This window comes from Jaculus jaculus, chromosome 4 (genome assembly GCF_020740685.1).
Source record: "Jaculus jaculus isolate mJacJac1 chromosome 4, mJacJac1.mat.Y.cur, whole genome shotgun sequence".
Classification (NCBI taxonomy): domain Eukaryota; kingdom Metazoa; phylum Chordata; class Mammalia; order Rodentia; family Dipodidae; genus Jaculus; species Jaculus jaculus.
The window spans coordinates 179475463-179493146 of record NC_059105.1 but is presented as its reverse complement, the minus strand read 5'-3'; the positions used below and the strand labels follow the sequence as shown (position 1 = coordinate 179493146).

Below are 17684 nucleotides of genomic sequence, written 5' to 3'. Positions count from 1 at the left end.
GTATTTTTGTTGCTTAAGTTGATATCTTGTTCATAAAAGTTGTTAATAAATTCAAAGCCATTTTCCAGGTTTAAAAAAAAAAAAACATGGCTGGCTGGAGATGGCTTAGTGGTTAAGGCACTTGCCTGCAAAGCCTAATGACCCAGGTTCAATTTGCCAGTACCCATGTAATCCAGATACACAAAGGGATGCATGTGTCTGGAGTTCGTTTGCAGTGGCTGGATGCCTTATCTCACTTTCTCAAAATAGATAAAATAATATTTTAAAAAACATAGTATTTTCACATGAATTTCCACTGGGAGAATTATGCTGCTGCTGAGGCACAGGCAGCTGCGCAAAGCCTCCCAAGAGAGGAACAGTTTCATTTAACCGCCATGCCCACTCCACTCAGGAGGACAAACCTTGCTTCTGGGGGAACGGTGTCAGCCACCAAGTTTGTTGCCTGTTTTCCCAACATCGTAAAGATTCATTCTACAGCATTTCCATCCCTTAACCTGTAGCCAAACAGAAAGTGATCCCATATTCTACTGATAGCAACAGTGTTCAGGACTCTTCATTTTAACGTCTGTGGATTATCACAGAACCAACATTTATTTGACATTTAAGGCATACCAAATATTTGACAGGGCTTTTGAAAAGGGCATCTTTTTGTTTCTTGCTGTCATAGTAACCCAAGAAGAAAAAAACTGCATTATGGAAGGACTGGCAAGATAGAAATTTAAAGCCCTTCCGTCTTCCTTCCAGAATCCTAATCCTTCATTTTGTTCCTCGCCTTCCCCTTTCATCTTCTCAACCTTCAGGCTCGCCCATCATCTCAGATCTCAGAGCCTGAAAATCTGCTAGTGAACTAGGAGTCTCTTAATTATTGTGAAAATGGTCAAGATATATACGTGTGTGTGTGTGTGTGTGTGTGTGTGTGTGTGTGTGTGTGTGATTTTTTGTTTATTTTTATTTATTTGAGAGAGACAGAGAGACAAAGAGTCAGAGAGAGAGAGAGAGAGAATGGGCACGCCAGGGCCTCCAGCCACTGCAAACGAACTCCAGATGCGTGTGCCCCCTTGTGCATCTGGCTAACGTGGGTCCTGGGGAATCGAGCCTCAAACCAGCGTCCTTAGGCTTCACAGGCAAGGGCTTAACCACTAAGCCATCTCTCTCCAGCCCACGTGTATGTAATTTAAGGATGCATGCCATCAGCACACTGAGAGCAGTCATCAGATCTGGGGTCCAATAATGAAGTTATTTGAACTATTTATGTGGTGTGATCACGCACAAGTAATCACATATGCATGCACATTTCCTCCCACTTCTGCGTCCTCCCCTCAGCTATTTTCTTTCTTGAACATTCTTACCCTAGAACCTATAAGGTAGCTCCCATTTCTCACTCAGGTTCTCTGCAAATGTTCCCTTGCCAGGGAGGCTTTGTCTGACCATCCTATTTAAGATAAAAACAATCTTCACATTTACAGTTTCCATATAGAGCCTCCCCACCTTGCCGATTTTATTATCCTCCGTAACACTTTATCACCACACGGCATACTACATACAAGAGGATCAGTTACCAAATCTTCATGGGACCTCAAGTCCTTTCTATAAAATGGCATAATATCGACAAGAAACTATGCATGCCCTCCGCACATTTCAAATCATCTTGAGACTGCCCTAACTACCTAGTATCACGAAATGCTATGTAAATCATGACTGTGGCATATTGTTTGGGGCATCATGGCAAGAATAAGGTCTGCGCATGTTCAGGATAGAAGTATTCAATCAGCTATTGAACGAACCAGCATATGCAGAATGCACAGATAAGGGGCTCACTGGATATGTCACCTGTTTGTTTGTCACATACCTCCCCCTACTGGAGGAGCGCAGAAGTTAAATGTTTTGTTTTACAAATTCATAGATTCTCAGACTATTAAGTGGCTGCCTGGCCCACTGCAAGTCATTCAGTGACATGCTGAAGCTGCACGTGTTTGCCCCTTACGTCTAACTGTGATACTAGAGAGCCATGACTTTACCATGTACTCTGAATAAGCAATGATGACACTTGTCCCTGTCTCTCTGTGGCACTGCAGTAGGAGAGAGAAAATAATTTTAAGACAAAGAGTTGAAAAAGTAAACAATGCCCCAAGTAGGAACAGAGGGGGAAGTATGTATTTCATGACTTTACATTTTGGTTTACATATGCAACTGAATACAGACTGCCTAACTCAGGTTTTATTGTTATTAATTCCCACTGAGAAGTAATTAATAACTGACTAATGATCTCTATCATATGACTTTGCATTTTTAAAACATAAGTAAGCAAAAGTACATTAGAGAAATAAGACTGGCTCTGATGAGAGCAGTCAATTTGCCAATCAAGGGTCAAAATTCCAGAAATGTTTCATTTACTTGGGAATATATTTTAATAATATTAAAACTTTGTAAAAAAAAATAATAATGTGATTATAACTTAGAAGTAAATGTTATAGGGCTAGACAGATGGCTTAGCAGTTAAGGCACTTGGCTGTGAAGCCTAAGGACCCAGGTTCGACTCTCCAGATTGCATGTAAGCCAGACACACAAGGCGACACATGCACACAGGGCTGCACATGTGCACAAGGTGGCACATATGTCTGGAGTTCAACTGCAGTGGCTGGAGGCCCTAGAGTGCCAACTTACTCTCTCTCTCTCTCTCTCTCTATTTCTCTCTCTCACTTACTTTTGCTCTCTTACTCTTTCATAATGTAAAAAAAATTAAAGAAATAAAGGTCATAACATTTAAAGTGAAATTCTAGTAATAATAGACAAGCAGTATTTTTCATGATGCCAATAAAATGAAGCTACCTGAAATGTCCAGGTACACTTGCATTTTGGAGGATAGTAGCTTGGGTAATATGGACTTGAAATTTTCCCTTCAAAGGCAGTGAGTTCTTTGACAAATATTGTGTTTTCACATTCTGAAAAACAAAAGATATTCACATGCAAGATTAGCAATGAGGAGGTTATGGGGAACTACACTACAAACATTCCTCTAATTAAAAATGCACATTTCAAGCCAGGTGTGGTGGTACATGCCTTTAGTTCCAGCACTCAGAGGTAGGAGGATCACCATGAGTTCAAGACCACCCTGGGCTACAGTGAGATCCTACCTTGAAAAACAAAAACAAAAAAAAATATTTTCTTGATTAACAAGATGGTGCATTTTTGAGTTTTTATTTACTTATTCATTCATTGGGGAAGATTTTGGAAGTAGAGTCTCCCTTTAGCCCAGGCTGACCTGGAATTCACTATGTAGTCTCAGAGTGGCCTCAAAGTCTTGACAATCCTCCTACCTCTGCTTCCGAGTGCTGGGATTAAAAGTGTGTGTCACCATGCCTGGCTGAACTTTTATTTTTTAAAAAAGAGAAATAGCACTGTACAGATACTGAGCTAACATATTTTTCCTCATATTCCATATTTATTTTTAAACCCTATATTTTTAAGGCAGACCTACAAGGATGTTCCTACTGCCTTAGGAAACAGTTCTAGATGAAGAGACAGGAACAGCAAACGGCCCTTCTAAGAAACCAAAGCTTCAGATGCGGACCTCCTCTCTCAAGCTCTCAGTTATAGTAACTACAATCTTTCTGTTCTCTTATCTTTCTCTTTTTTGTATTACCCAATTGACATCTTTTTGTTTGTTTGATTGTTTGTTTGTTTTTTGTTTATCCAGGTAGAGTTTCACTCTAGTCCAGGCTGACCTGGAATTCACTATGGAGTCTCAGGGTGGTCTCAAACTCATGGCGATCGTCCTACCTCTGCCTCCTGGGTGCTGGGATTAAAGACATGCGCCACCGTGCCCGGCTCCAATTGACATCTTTATTCTAAGTTAATAGTTCTTTATTAAGTTCACTCTATTCTCCCTCCTCTGCCTGGCTCTGAATCCAAGTCCTTGACTAAGTAACATGATAGCCCAGTCTTGGGATAAATAACACTGTAGCATCATAACAAACACTCCCCAAGGTGACTTCGTTTTAATTGCAGACTTACTTTGTTCTGGAATGACCTCAAAATATGCTCGGATCCCTGACAGCCTCCGTATATTAGGAGATTTGAGTGTCACGAGCATGAGGTTGTTGGTAGAAACAAAGGACATTAGTGTTCTGGTGGGTTCACAAATTCTGAAACCAAATTAAAAAATAATAATAATAATAATGGGGATGGAAAGTTGGCTTAGCATTTAAGGCACATGCCTGCAGAGCCTATGGACCCAGGTTCGATTCTCCAGGTCCCATGTAAGCCAGATGCACATGGTGGCACATGCATCTAGAGTTCATTGGCACTGGCTAGAGGCCCTAGTGTGCCCATTCTCACTCTCTCTTTCTCTCTCCCTCTCTCTGTCTCTAACAAATAAGTAAAAATAAAATCTAAAAAAAAAAAAAAAAAAACATGAATAGTGGCTTATGCAAGAAGCTGGCCTCCACCCTGCACTGCTGTGCATGTTCCCAGAGCCAGAAGGCCTTCCTCAGTGAGTGGCCAGAGAGATCTACAGATGGAATGGAGCTATAAACAAGAGAGAAGCATTGTGACATATGTAACCATTGTTGAAAATAAGGTAACTTAAGTATTCTTTAAAAAAAATTGCAAGCAAAGAGAGGGAGAGAAAAGAAACAAAGAGAATGGGTACATGAGGCCCTCTAGCTGCTGCAAATGAATTCCGGAGGCATGTGCCACTTTGTGCATCTGGCTTTCAATGGATAATGGGGAACTGAACCCAGGTCGTTACGCTTTGTGGGCAAGCACCCTAACCACTAAGCCATCTCTCCAGCCCCCAAAGTACACTTTTAACAGTGAATAATAAATAACAATTTCTCTTAAAGTCCCAATTGCTATTAGGTTATCAAATATTATTCACCCACAAACAGATATTTAGTAAAAATTAAAATATGAATAAGTATATGTATCTATATTCACATTTATAGGAATAAAGGATTTATATTAAAATGTAACATAAACTTGCAGGATAATGAGACTGTAACTATTATTTTATGTGACCTCAATTTCTATAATGAACATATCCTATCTTTGTAATTAGAAAGAAAATTTTAATTGTTTAACTAACATGATAGAAGCATCATAGGATATTTATTTTCATATTCTATACAAACAGCAAACTTCATTGTCATTACAATAAAAGGAAAGTTAAACAAAATGTCTGATGTACTTTTGATTTATTAGCTAAAGTTCTTGTTGTACAGATGTTAAAACCTTGGTGCTACAATGAAAAACATTATATCTGACTGTGGTGGTTTGATTCAGGTGTCCCCCATAAACACAGGTGTTCTGAATGCTAGGTTCCCATCTGATGGCAATTGGGAATTAACGCCTCCTGGTGGTGGTGTATTGTTGGGGGTGGGCTTATGGGTGTTATAGGCAGTTTCCCCTTGCCAGTGTTTGGCACACTCTCCTGCTCCTATTGTCCACCTTATGCTGGCTAGGGGTGATGTCCACCCTCTGCTCATGCCATCATTTTTCCCTTCCATCATGGAGCTTCCCTTCGATCCTGTAAACCAAAATAAACCTCTTTTTTCCCATAAGCTTCTCTGGGTTGGGTGATTTCTACCAGCAATGCAAACCTTACTGCAACACTGACAGACGCTGACAAGAGAAATAAAGAATCAGGTTTACTAGATAGAGCGGGGCTCAGTCTTTGACCACACGGGTATACACAATTGGTTTTTTTCAAAGATGCCAACAAGAGAGCCTGTATATACCTGTACAAGATGGTGCTCCGGATTGGCAGGAGGGCATCGTAGATGGTCAGAGAGTCAGTGACGCAGTTGTCAGCTTCAAGTTGGATGGATTCAATGGAAAGACGAATGAGGTAGCCCACTATGGCCACGAGCTTGAAGTGACACATGAGTGTCCCCGAGGTTGCAGAGATTTCCAGAGGGTAGCGGAGGCTCAGGTGATCTGCATACAAATACTGAGAGCATCCTTTGTCTGTGGAGAAAAGATTTACCTTTTCCTCCATTTATTTGCCTATTTATGGTTTTTTTTTCTACCATTCATTCATTCATGCTAAGGGATGACTTCTCTAGAAATACAGAAAAATAATGAACCAAAAGGGTCATGTGGTGAACATCTGCTGTCCTTGCCAGCCTAGAGTTCATTCTCCTCTCTTTGATAACAGTACCGAGCTTAGTTATTCTTTTGAGAAACTGTCCTATTTGGTCCGTCTTTTAATTGGGGTAAGATCACCTCTCATTCTAGAAAGGAAGACATGACCCCGTCAGACAAATAGTTGGTTCAGGTGCTGGAGAGATGGTTTAGTGGTTAAGGTACTTGCCTGCAAAAGTCAAAGGACCCCGGTTTGATTCCCCAGGACCCACATTAGCCAGATGCACAAAATGGTGCATGCGTCTGGAGTTCATTTGCAGTGCCTGAAAGCCCTGGTTCTCTCTCTCTCTCTCTCTCTCTCTTTCAAATAATTAATAAATGGATGAATAAAAATTTTTAAGACATAAAACAAAGAGTCCTGGGTATGACTCTCATTTAAAAAAAAAAAAAGTTGGGCTTAGTGGTTAAGGCATTTGCCTGCAAAGCCAAAGGATCCTGGTTCAATTCTCTAGGACCCATGTTAGCCAGATGCACAAGGTGGTGCATGCGTCTGGAGTTCTTTTGCAGTGGCTGGAGGCCCTGGTGCACCCATTCTCTCTCTTTCTGCCTCTTTCTCTCTCTCAAATAAATGAATAAAATATTTTTTAAAAGTCTCTTTCTCTCTCTCAAATAAATAAATAAAATATTTTTTTTTTTATAAAAGTTGGTTCCAGAATAGGCACACCAGCCAACATGGGTAACAGGATTCAGCATTGGGACTTCTATAAGAACGTTAAGAAAATACGTGTGCAAGAGTTTCCACTATGATTGAGAAAATGACAAATCACGAGCTTTGGTTTGCTGCCTTAGTGGAAGAACACACTTAGTCATGAGGCCTCCATAGAGAGCAGCAAAAATGTAAAATCCCGGTAATTATGTTGTTTTAGAGCCTGGACCCAACCACACCTGAAGCCAATATATTCCATATTTTCCCTAGGGTAGAAGTACATAAGCCAGTCAAATTTGTGCTAAAGTCAATGTAAGTGCATTGCTGTCACACACCAAAAAGAGGATTAAAAGATATGATCATTAGAAAATCAAAACAGTGGCCCAAGAGATACTAATGGGAAGTCAGGAAGAAACACATGAAATAATTTACCAGAGCCTATGGCTGATGAGTAATCCGACCGAAGCCCAACTGTATTGAAAAGGTGCACAGAGAAAAAGATCGTTAGTCCCAGAATCTCATGTTGTTGGAATTTACTTAGTAAAAGTTAGTTTTAGTTCTTCTTTAAAAAACATCAAACGAATAAATAAAAATAATCACACATGTCCAGGATGGGTGATACTTTGCAAGGAGCCAGTGAGGGGGGTATCTAGGTATTCTCAGCTCATGTAGGACAGCTATGAGTTGTTGAAAACGAGGAGCTGTGACGGTTCATTATGCCATTCCTTTTACCTCAATGCCTCCAGAGTACAATTCCAAAACAATTCCAACAGTATAAGAAAGAAAAAAAGCAACTGGAGGCTAGAGAGATAGCTTAGTGCTTAAGGCATTTGCCTGTGAAGCCTAAGGACCCATATTCTACTCTCCAGATCCCACATAAGCCAGACACACAAAGGTGAACCAAGCGCCAGGTTGCACATGCCCACTAGATGGTGCAAACGTCTGCAGTTTGATTGCAGTGGCTGAGGCCCTGGCATAACAATCCTCTCTCTCTCTCTCCAAAATAAAAAAAGCAACTAAGCAAATAACAATAATTAGTTCTATGACTGAAGTAGCTAATGTAATGTAGAATTTCCTACTTGAGATCTTTTTTCATTCATTCATTAAAAAAATGTTTATTAGCCACCTTCCATATGCCTAGCATATATGTATGTCAAAATAATTTATATTAATACATGTGAAATTTACATAAAAACAAAGCTACAGAAATTTTGGGTAACATATGATTCACTTTGCATTTTCATGGGACTATGCAGCAGTCCATTTTATATTCATGGGGGGGGGCCTGTGATGTAGGGCTCACTGTAGGCCAGGCTGACCTGGAATTCACTCTGTAGTCTCGGGGGGGATTGAACTCACAGTGATCCTCCTATCTCTGCCTCCCGAGTGCTGCGATTAAAGGTCTGTGTCACCACACTCAGTTTGTATTTTTTTTCTTTTTCTTTTCTTGGTTGTTTTGAGGTAGGGTTTCACTCTAGCCCAAGCTGACCTGGAGTCCACTATGTAGTCTCAGGATGGCGTCAAAACTCACAGTGATCCTCCTGCCTCTGCCTCCCGAGTGCTGGGATGAAAGGCCTGGGCTACCACACCAGGCCCGGAGCAGGCCATTTTAGAGCCCCGCACAGTCAAGGAGTTACAGAAAGGGCACTGGGAAGCATATTTCAAAAAAACGGCCCTTCGGGCTGGAGAGATGGCTTAGCGGTTAAGCGCTTGCCTGTGAAGCCTAAGAACCCCAGTTCGAGGCTCGGTTCCCCAGGTCCCACGTTAGCCAGATGCACAAGGGGGCACATGTGTCTGGAGTTCGTTTGCAGAGGCTGGAAGCCCTGGCGCGCCCATTCTCTCTCTCGCTCCCTCTATCTGTCTTTCTCTCTGTGTCTGTCGCTCTCAAATAAATAAATTTTTAAAAAAATTTAAAAAAAAAAAGGCCCTTCATTTAGTGGTGCCAAATCCTCAGTCAGCTTCTGACTTTCCACAAAGGTGAAAGATTAACCAAGAGCAATAAAACGCATTCAGATATTCTCCATGGCTCAAAAAAGCAGAGCAGATAAACTGACATCCTAATTCTTGAGCCAAACATGCCCGGGCACGTTTTTGCAAGGGACTGCTCGACAACCCCCTACCCGCGGCAGAGTAAGGCTTCTGCCCAATTGCTTGTCCTCACATTCATGCAGCACAGTACTTCCCACCAGCTGGTTTTCATTCCCAAAAGCCCACCACACCCTGACTCCACCTTAACCCTCAAAGGTCTCAATGACCAGAATGCACTCAGCTGGTTCCCTCTCTGGCTCCAGATCTGTTCATCTGCCCTCCTCGCCCCTTCAAGGTTTAAATCACACTCACTTTACATTGGCTGCACTGAAAGTTCAGGAATGCCTTTTTCCTTGTCTTTGCCTGGAGAAGGGTTCTATCTTGGCCACTTCACCCAAACACTAAGCTAATGTTTCAGTCCCCAGAAAGACCAGGACATAATGTAGGAGTAAGTCTCTCTGGAGAAGGAAAACATAGATCACCTTCAGCAAAGTTCTTCCTTTTCAGGCTGGAGAGATGGCTTAGTGGTTAAGACACTTGCCCAGGTTCGATTCCCTAGGATCCATATAAGCCAGCTGCACAAGGTGGTGCATGCGTCTGGAGTTTGTTTGCAGTGGCTGGAGGCCCTGGTGTGCCCAATTCTCTCTCTACTTTTCTCTCTCTCTCAAATAAACAAATGAAACTTAAAAAAAAAAATTCTTCCTTTTCTAAAACTTTATTCCTTGGGGACTTAATTTCATGAACTGGATCTACGTATGATAGTAAACACTTTAATAAATTCAATTTGGTATACTTTGGTCAAAGGACTGTAGATAATAACATGGAGAAATTTCCTCAACCATCATACCATCATAGCTCAATGTCATTGGTTAATCCCGTGCACGTGGCATTGTGGAAGAGAGTGCTTCCCTGCAATTTTCACTTCCATAATGGCAAGTATCAGGAACGCGGTGGGGAGGGGCGCTTAGAGGAGAACTAGCCCACAATCACCGTTTAGAACCACAGAGTCCATGTCCACAGCCAGGCCCTGCAAGCTCCCCACAGAGGTACGGTTCACGATGCTGGTTTGGATGGAGTCCTTCAAGACGGCTGCCACACACTCCTCACAGAAGATGTGGCCCTTGGCGTGTGGCATGACAAACACAGTCCAAAAGTGCACCAGGAGCCCTCCTTTGTTGTTGCTGCTACAGTGAAATACAAGAGAGATGATCAAGGACACATCTCGGGTAGTCAGCCTTCACAGGAAGGCAGAAACCCGAGGGACAGGGCCACTGCCCTCAAACACACCCTTAGCATGGATCTAATGCCCTCCCATAGGTAGCCAGGACTGGCAGGAGACAGCGCCACCCTCTGAGTGTCCTTGTCACTGTGTTGGATTCCAATCTAGAATAACTGCTGCATAGTTTCAGCTACACAGAGAATAAGCTATTTCTAAGGGTGTCGAGCCATATTTGCTGCCATTGACCCTAGCAGCAGCTACTGTTGATACGTCGCCACACCCAGGCATGTGTCAACTGGGCTCCGCGCCACTTAATTTTAAGAGAAAGGTACTGTCTTCATCCCAGCTTGGTAGCTGAGGAAGTTGGGACCAGATCTAATTCAGAATTGTGTGGCAACCTGAGTGGATCCAGAAACTAAGGCCAATTTGGGTTTCAAAGTGCCCTGAGAGCCTAAGCTCCCAGCTTACAAATAGTACGGGGTTTATGAAGGAAGCATGGCAGTGTTTGTAAGTCAGTTGGGGGATGTAAAACTAAGAAAAAATAAGTAAGCTTTCTTCCAAGACTTCTCGGTATCTATTGATATGCCAATGTGAATCGTGAATCTCTGCCAGCTATGTAGGGTAGGAGGAGCTAGCCCACAGGCTACCGCATCAGGGGCACAATTTTTCCCAAGAAATTATTATGCCCTGATACTTTTGTTTTCTCAGACTTCTAGTGACCAATTTTTTTCACTGGGCAGCTTTTATTTTTTTTTAATATTTTTTTTTGTTCATTTTTTATTTATTTGAGAGCGACAGACACAGGGAGAAAGACAGATAGAGAGAGAGAGATAGAATGGGTGCGCCAGGGCTTCCAGCCACTGCAAACGAACTCCAGACGCGTGCGCCCCCTTGTGCATCTGGCTAACGTGGGACCTGGGGAACCGAGCTTTGAACCGGGGTCCTTAGGCTTCACAGGCAAGCGCTTAACCGCTAAGCCATCTCTCCAGCCCCATGGACAGCTTTTAAAAGATAGAGATCTGTGCTTTATTTACGTTTTTGCTGTGCTTTGTTTTTGCCTCCACCATCCACTTTTTGTGGCAGCCATGTTTATGCCCATTTTGCTCAGAGGCACTGAGGAAGGGATTCTAGCTGGGTATGTGTTAGGAAGGACTTGACAGATCAAGAGCAAACACTCAAACCCTCACAGTGACAGCCTGGCTGACTGATGGGCCAGTACAACTGCTCCTGAGAAGCGACTTGACAGTGGTGGTGTCTCGGTCCATCCATGGCCGTAGGAGAGTTTATAGCAATGAGGGTAGGAACCCTGAAACAAGGGCATACATACCTGACATCTGCAACGACAGACTGCTTATAAAATTTGGAGAAGGCTGATGTTGTATAAACAAGATTCACCTAAAAACAAGAGGATTAAGGTGTATGTATTTATGTGTGGCTTTTGTTTTGATTTGTTTTGTTTTTGAGACAGGGAAGGTGTCCTAATTCTTTCAAACTTGACTTCCTCAGAGCTAGCATGATGGAAAGCATGCCTCAAATTGAAGGTTTCTAACTCCAGACCTAGATTTTCTTACTAAAATCAAATAACGGCTTTGTTCCCTATAGCAATTCTACTTAACTTTGCTCTGCTATCTGTGAGGAATGCCAGTTACTCTTCTCCGTTTATAACCCTTAAAGACTTTAATCAAGTTTTACTTCTGGGTTCAGCCTATTCCCAAGGTTAATTTTATCCGCAGCTAACACATCAAATTCGTTTAAATACATTTTGACTCAACCTCATTTCCGTGAGGGATTGTTCTTAAAGATACTTTCCTAGGCTGGGGAGATGGCTTAGTGGTTAAGGCATTTGCCTGCAAAGCCAAAGGACCTCAGTTCAATTCCCCAGGACCCATGTAAGGCAGATGCACAAGGTGACACATGCATCTAGAGTTCATTTGCAGTGGCTGGAGGCCCTGGCGAGCACATTATCTCCCTCCCTCTCTCTCTCTTTCTCTGTTTCTTTCTTTCTCTCTCAAATAAATAAAATTTTTAAAAAAGATGCGGTCCTGTTTTAGCCACAAGGGGGCGTGTGGCGTGCACCATCAGGTCATCTTGCAGCTGAATCTTGTGACAGGCCGCCACCATTTTCAAACTCCCTAAATGGATCTCAGAGGGATTTGCAATCAATTTACTGTCAATGTCCTCACTCGGTTTCTTAGACCAAATTCATTTTCCTCTCCAACCCTTCTTCTCTTGTGTTTCCTCTCCTGCATTGCAGCAAAATCACCCAGCAAAATGTCCAGTTAGACAACCCCCACACTCAAAAAACCTTCACAATTATATAGTATCATGGAAAACTACAAGCTCTCAAATTGAAATTTGCCGTACAACACAACACATATTGCCTAAGTCTCGTGTGCCTCGATGGGTTATTTGTGTTGTTTTACATGCCCACCTCCTTGGAGGAATAAATAATTGGGGCCCCAATGTGAGAGGAAAGGGTTCGGTGTGGTACCTAATTTCTAGAGCAGTCACTAAATGAGGGGCTGCTGCCCTCTCGCAAGCCCTCCTCACCCACACTGTGCTGAGCCCCTCTTAACGTTACTGCGCAAGTACAGCTTGGCAGAAACTTTCTAGCTAGCTCTATGTGCCAAGAGCCACGAATGAGTATTTTTCTATTTGACAAGGTAATTATACTTTCAGAAAATCATCTAAGGAAGTAATCAGAGACACACATAGTTTATGTGACAGTTTTGATGTCCCATTAAATACTGTGTCAAAAAAAAAAAACAGGAACAGTTTAAACATTGAATAAAAAGGATTGTGAAACGTTAAGGGTACTGACACTTGTTTTTAACTAATACTTACGTAGAAACATGCAGTATAAAGTGAAGGAAGATGTCAAATTATAAAAATCTACTAGCACTCCACATTTTGTGTTATCTTCCATGTCCATACAGTCCAGAAAAAACAAACCTTATCTGGTGATGACATTAAAGAAGTTGATGCTGGGCTGGAGAGATGGCTTAGCGGTTAAGCGCTTGCCTGTCAAGCCTAAGGACCCTGGTTCGAGGCTTGACTCCCCAGGACCCACGTTAGCCAGATGCACAAGGGGCGCACGTGTCTGGATGTCCTTTGCAGTGGCTACAGGACCTGGCATGCCCATTCTCTATCTATCTATCTCCCTCTTTCTCTGTCTGTCTGTCACTCTCAAATAAATAAAGAAAGAAAGAATTTGATGCTTCTTTTTACAATTTTCCAAATTTTACTATTTTTATAATAAATATTTATTACTTGAATAATGAGAAAGTTTTTTTCTTTTTTGGTTTTTCGAGGTAGGGTTTCACTCTAGTCCAGGCTGACCTGGAATTCACTATGTAATCTCAGGGTGGCCTTGAACTCAAGGTGATCCTCCTACCTCTGCCTCCCAAGTGCTGGGATTAAAGGCATGTGCCACCATGCCATCTGAAGAAGTTAATTTTTTTAAAAAAAAATGTATTTGAGAGCAACAGACACAAAGAGAAAGAGGCAAAGAGAGAGAGAGAGAGAGAGAATGGGCGTGCCAGGGCCTCCAACCACTGCAAACGAACTCCAGACACATGCGCCCCCTTGTGCATCTGGCTAACGTGGGTCATGGGGAATCGAGCCTCGAACCAGGGTCCTTAGGCTTCACAGGCAAGAGCTTAGCCATGGAGAATCGAGCCTCGAACCAGGGTCCTTAGGCTTCACAGGCAAGAGCTTAGCCACTGAGCCATCTCTCCAGACTGAGAAAGTCAATTTTTTTTTTTTTTTTTTTTTTGGTTTTTTTGAGGTAGGGTCTCACTCTGGTCCAGGCTGACCTGGAATTAACTCTGTCATCTCAGGGTGGCCTTGAACTCGGCTATCCTCCTACCTCTGCCTCCCGAGTGCTGGGATTAAAGGCGTGCGCCACCACGCCAAGTCGAGAAAGTTAAATTTTAAGTGAAGAGATAGACAGCACAAGCTTGGGAATAAATAAATAAAAATCACAGCATTAGTCAGCATGCATTGCACTTCAGAAATGGAGGACATTTTATAGATCGCTTGATCCAATTTGTTCATTTTACAAATGGAAAAAGGCAAAGTTGAGAGAGCCAGTTCCCTTTAACAATCACAGAGAGAAAACACAGCTGCATTTTATAGCATAGATGAGCTAAGAACGGGTGCAATCGTAGTTTATCTAAAAAATGGCTTAAATCCCATGTTTATCTTTGACAGCTTCCTACTACCACCCTCTCTATTTTCTTCAAGGCAAAGCACCCGGACATTTAAGAACCCCTCTGCCCCGTCCACTGGCCCTTCAGGCTGCACCCAGCCCCAGGCCCAGCGCCTCACCACTTGCTCCACAGTCCTTGCTATGGAAAGAAACTCCCTGGACTCCTTATGCCGGTACTCAGGAAGAAACTCAGCGTTGGTGATGCGAAACATTCCGACGAAATAAAAGGCGTCTTTGCTTTCTGTCTTACCTGCAACATGGGAGGGAAGCTGATTAGGAGGCTCTGTGTGTGGCCTGAGAGAGACAAGGCAGTATTGAGAGGATGCATGTTGGTAGGAAGCTCCTAAAAATGACTTGACTTTAGGCAGCTATGTATTTTCTTTTGTTTGTTGGTTTATTTTTATTTATTTATTTGAGAGCAACAGAGAGAGAGAGAGAGAAGAGGTAGAGAAGAGAGAGAGAATGGGCGTGCCAGGGCCTACAGCCCCTGCAAATGATCTCCAGACGCGTGCGCTCCTTTGTGCTTCTGGCTAACGTGGGTCCTGGGGAATCGAGCCTCGAACCAGGGTCCTTAGGCTTCACAGGCAAGCGCTTAACCACTAAGCCATCTCTCCAGCCCCAGCTACATATTTTACTAGGTCACAGCCAATGGCTTCAGGAACCTCATCCATCAGTGGCAAATGCCCCCTCCATCTGAGAATGTTCTATTCTTCCTATCTGCTACCAGTAAACCTTTAAAAGTGAGATGCTTAGGTGAAAGTTACACTTGTCGGACTTCAGAGCATGTAGTTAAGGAAGGCAGTACACCGTGGCTTAGATTTTCTCATGTCTGCGGAACGAGAGGTGCAAAGAACTACACACGGTGAGGCTGCTCGGGGAAGTCAGCATGGTGGGCAACGAAGTCAGGCAGCCCTCCTCAGTCCCCGGTGCTTCCACCTGTCTGCTAATGCAAGCAAGGGCCAGGACAGCAGCAATGCAACAGAGATAGATTCACCATTGAATGCGAATCTATTTACCTAATGCCTTAGCTCACCCCACTAAGTAAGACCCTCCCTGGCCTCTCTATTAACTGACTCCCCCATTCTCAAGGATACCTCCATGATCCATGTATCAAAACAAGCCTGCTGTCTATTGAACAATTAATCCTTACTACTGCAACCCAGTTCTCTGCTCACACTGCTCTGCCTCATGAAATGCTTTCTCCTGATTTTTATATAAATAAGCTACTTTTGTATACAGTTATCCTAAAACTTCATGTAATCCCAGGGCTACGTAGATGTGTCAGCTGAGGTACGCCAGGAATGCGATGGGATGGATATAAAACTGGTTCTCGGATGGGGTTATGTTTTGTTTTGTTTTTTAATTTTTGTCTATTTTTTATTTATTTGAGAGCGACAGACAGAGAGAGAAAGAGGCAGAGACAGAGGGAGAATGGGGGCGCCAGGTCCTCCAGCCACTACAAACGAACTCCAGACACGTGCGCCCCCTCGTGCATCTGGCTAACGTGGGTCCTGGGGAATCGAGCCTTGAACCGGGGTCCTTAGGCTTCAAAGGCAAGCGCTTAAACACTAAGCCACCTCTCCAGCCTGGTTATGTTTTTCTTAATTGTACACTGACTTGCCTTCTCACCAGTCTCTAAGCGCCTCCAGCACACACATCACGTTCGTCAGTCAGTCCCATGCCAACCAACGGGCCAATTCACAGTGGGCACTCCTCCTCCAGCCTTCAGTGGGCACTCCTCCTCCAGCTCTCAGTGGGCACTCCCACAATGTGTGCGGTGAGATTTCTCCAACCCTTCTTTTCTTCCCAAAGGTGGTCAGGACGCTGAAGCTTGTGGCCCTCCAATGACATGATCAGACCCTCTACCCTCCTAGGGGCTTTCAGGATCTAGTCACCAACATATCAAAAAGTTCTTTTCTGGACTGGAGATGAGACTTAGTGGTTAAGGCATTTGTGTGTGAAACCTAAGGATCCAGGTTTGATTCCCCAGTACCCATGTAAGCCAGATGCACAAAGTGGCACATACATCTGGAATTGGTTAATTTGCAATGATTTGAGGTCCTAGTGTGCCTCCCTCTCTCCCTCCCTCCCTCCCTCCCTCCCTCCCTCTCTCTCTCTCTCTTAAATAAATAGATAAAATATTTTTAAAAATCTTTTCTGAGTTCTGTGTTAGCATCTAGGAACTAAAATCAAATATTATGTTAAAAAATGCTCCTATTACACCTATCTCTCAGGAAGTTACCAGAGTATCAGAAATCAGAGGCAAAGAACAAGTGTATATTTCATGTGTGCGACATTAAATGTATGTATGAGGTAGGAACTCTTAACACAAGTCAGTGAATGCTATAGCTACCAAACTGAATTAGTAAGTACTCCAAAAGAAAGGGTTCAACTATCACATCTGCCACAAAGAATCAATCAGATTGACAAAATAAAAAGGGGGGACTGGAGACCTGGCTTTGCAGTTAAGGCACTTGCTTGCAAAGCCAAAGGACCCAGGTTCAATTCCCCAGGACCCACATAAGCCAGATGCACAAAGTAGCACATGCATCTGGAACTCATTGACAGCAGCTGGATGCCTTGGCATGCTCTTTCTCTCCTCTCTCTCTCTCTCTCTCTCTCTCTCACACACACACACATATAAATAAATAAATAGATAAAAATGTGAAAATAATTTAAAAAAAAAACACATAATCACATGGATAAAAACACAACAGGGCCAACAAAGATGCCAGGATGAGAGGCAGCTCAGGGAGCTGGAAATTTAAGGTTGCCTAGAGACAGGCTGTGGGTGGAATGAGGAAATGAAAACACCCTAGTACTGCATTCCTTTTTCAAAAGCTCCAAATGCAATGCATTTCTGAGCTAGTCAAAATTCCCAGGGGACCCTCCTCAGCCCCTCCCTTCCCACTCCCACTTCTCCCTCCCCTTGCCCACCCATGGTGAGGAAGGGCGCAGCGGTGATGGGGAAGAAGGGGCACTTTCATTCAGATGGCTTTTCAAGGCCCCAGTGCCAGTTTTGGAAGTGGTTGGTTGTGTCTGGGAAAGGTCAGCAATGCCCAGGGCTTCGTTAGGTCTGCTTGGCTAACTCAGGACTCACAGCCCAAAGGAACGTGACTCCTGACTTACTGATATAGAGCCACAGGAGAGTCCAGGCTGTGACCGCCAGCATGCATAAAAACACCGTGAAGAGAATGATTTTATTTTGGATGTTCCAAAAGGGAGCTCTCTTCTTTGATTGCTTGCGGGGCCTAGCTGGGCCAGCAGGTCTTCGTGGCGGTCGCCTCCCTGGTAACTTCCCTGGAACACTGACCACCTGAACAGAGATATTCGATATCTTTAAAAAGAAAAAAAAAAAAAGGCATGTCATTAATTAAACGTGGTCCAGAGCTTAAGTGGAAAATATTCGTTAAGGAGAGTGTGGTGTTAAAAGGCCC

General features: G+C 43.2%; 1 protein-coding gene across 1 annotated transcript in view; it reads right to left on the bottom strand.

Moving 5' to 3' along the window:
- Tmprss7 (transmembrane serine protease 7) overlaps positions 1–17684 on the bottom strand; it is a 53324-nt gene that overhangs the window by 19386 nt on the left and 16254 nt on the right. The window contains exons 2-9 of the mRNA XM_045148425.1: positions 17377–17584; positions 14367–14497; positions 11365–11432; positions 9809–10002; positions 7223–7261; positions 5739–5967; positions 4015–4145; positions 2830–2942 (exon numbers count right to left, since the gene is read on the bottom strand). Of these exons, the coding sequence (XP_045004360.1) occupies positions 2830–2942; positions 4015–4145; positions 5739–5967; positions 7223–7261; positions 9809–10002; positions 11365–11432; positions 14367–14497; positions 17377–17419 (948 nt within the window). The 5' untranslated portion in view covers positions 17420–17584. The remainder of the gene's footprint in view (positions 1–2829; positions 2943–4014; positions 4146–5738; positions 5968–7222; positions 7262–9808; positions 10003–11364; positions 11433–14366; positions 14498–17376; positions 17585–17684) is intronic.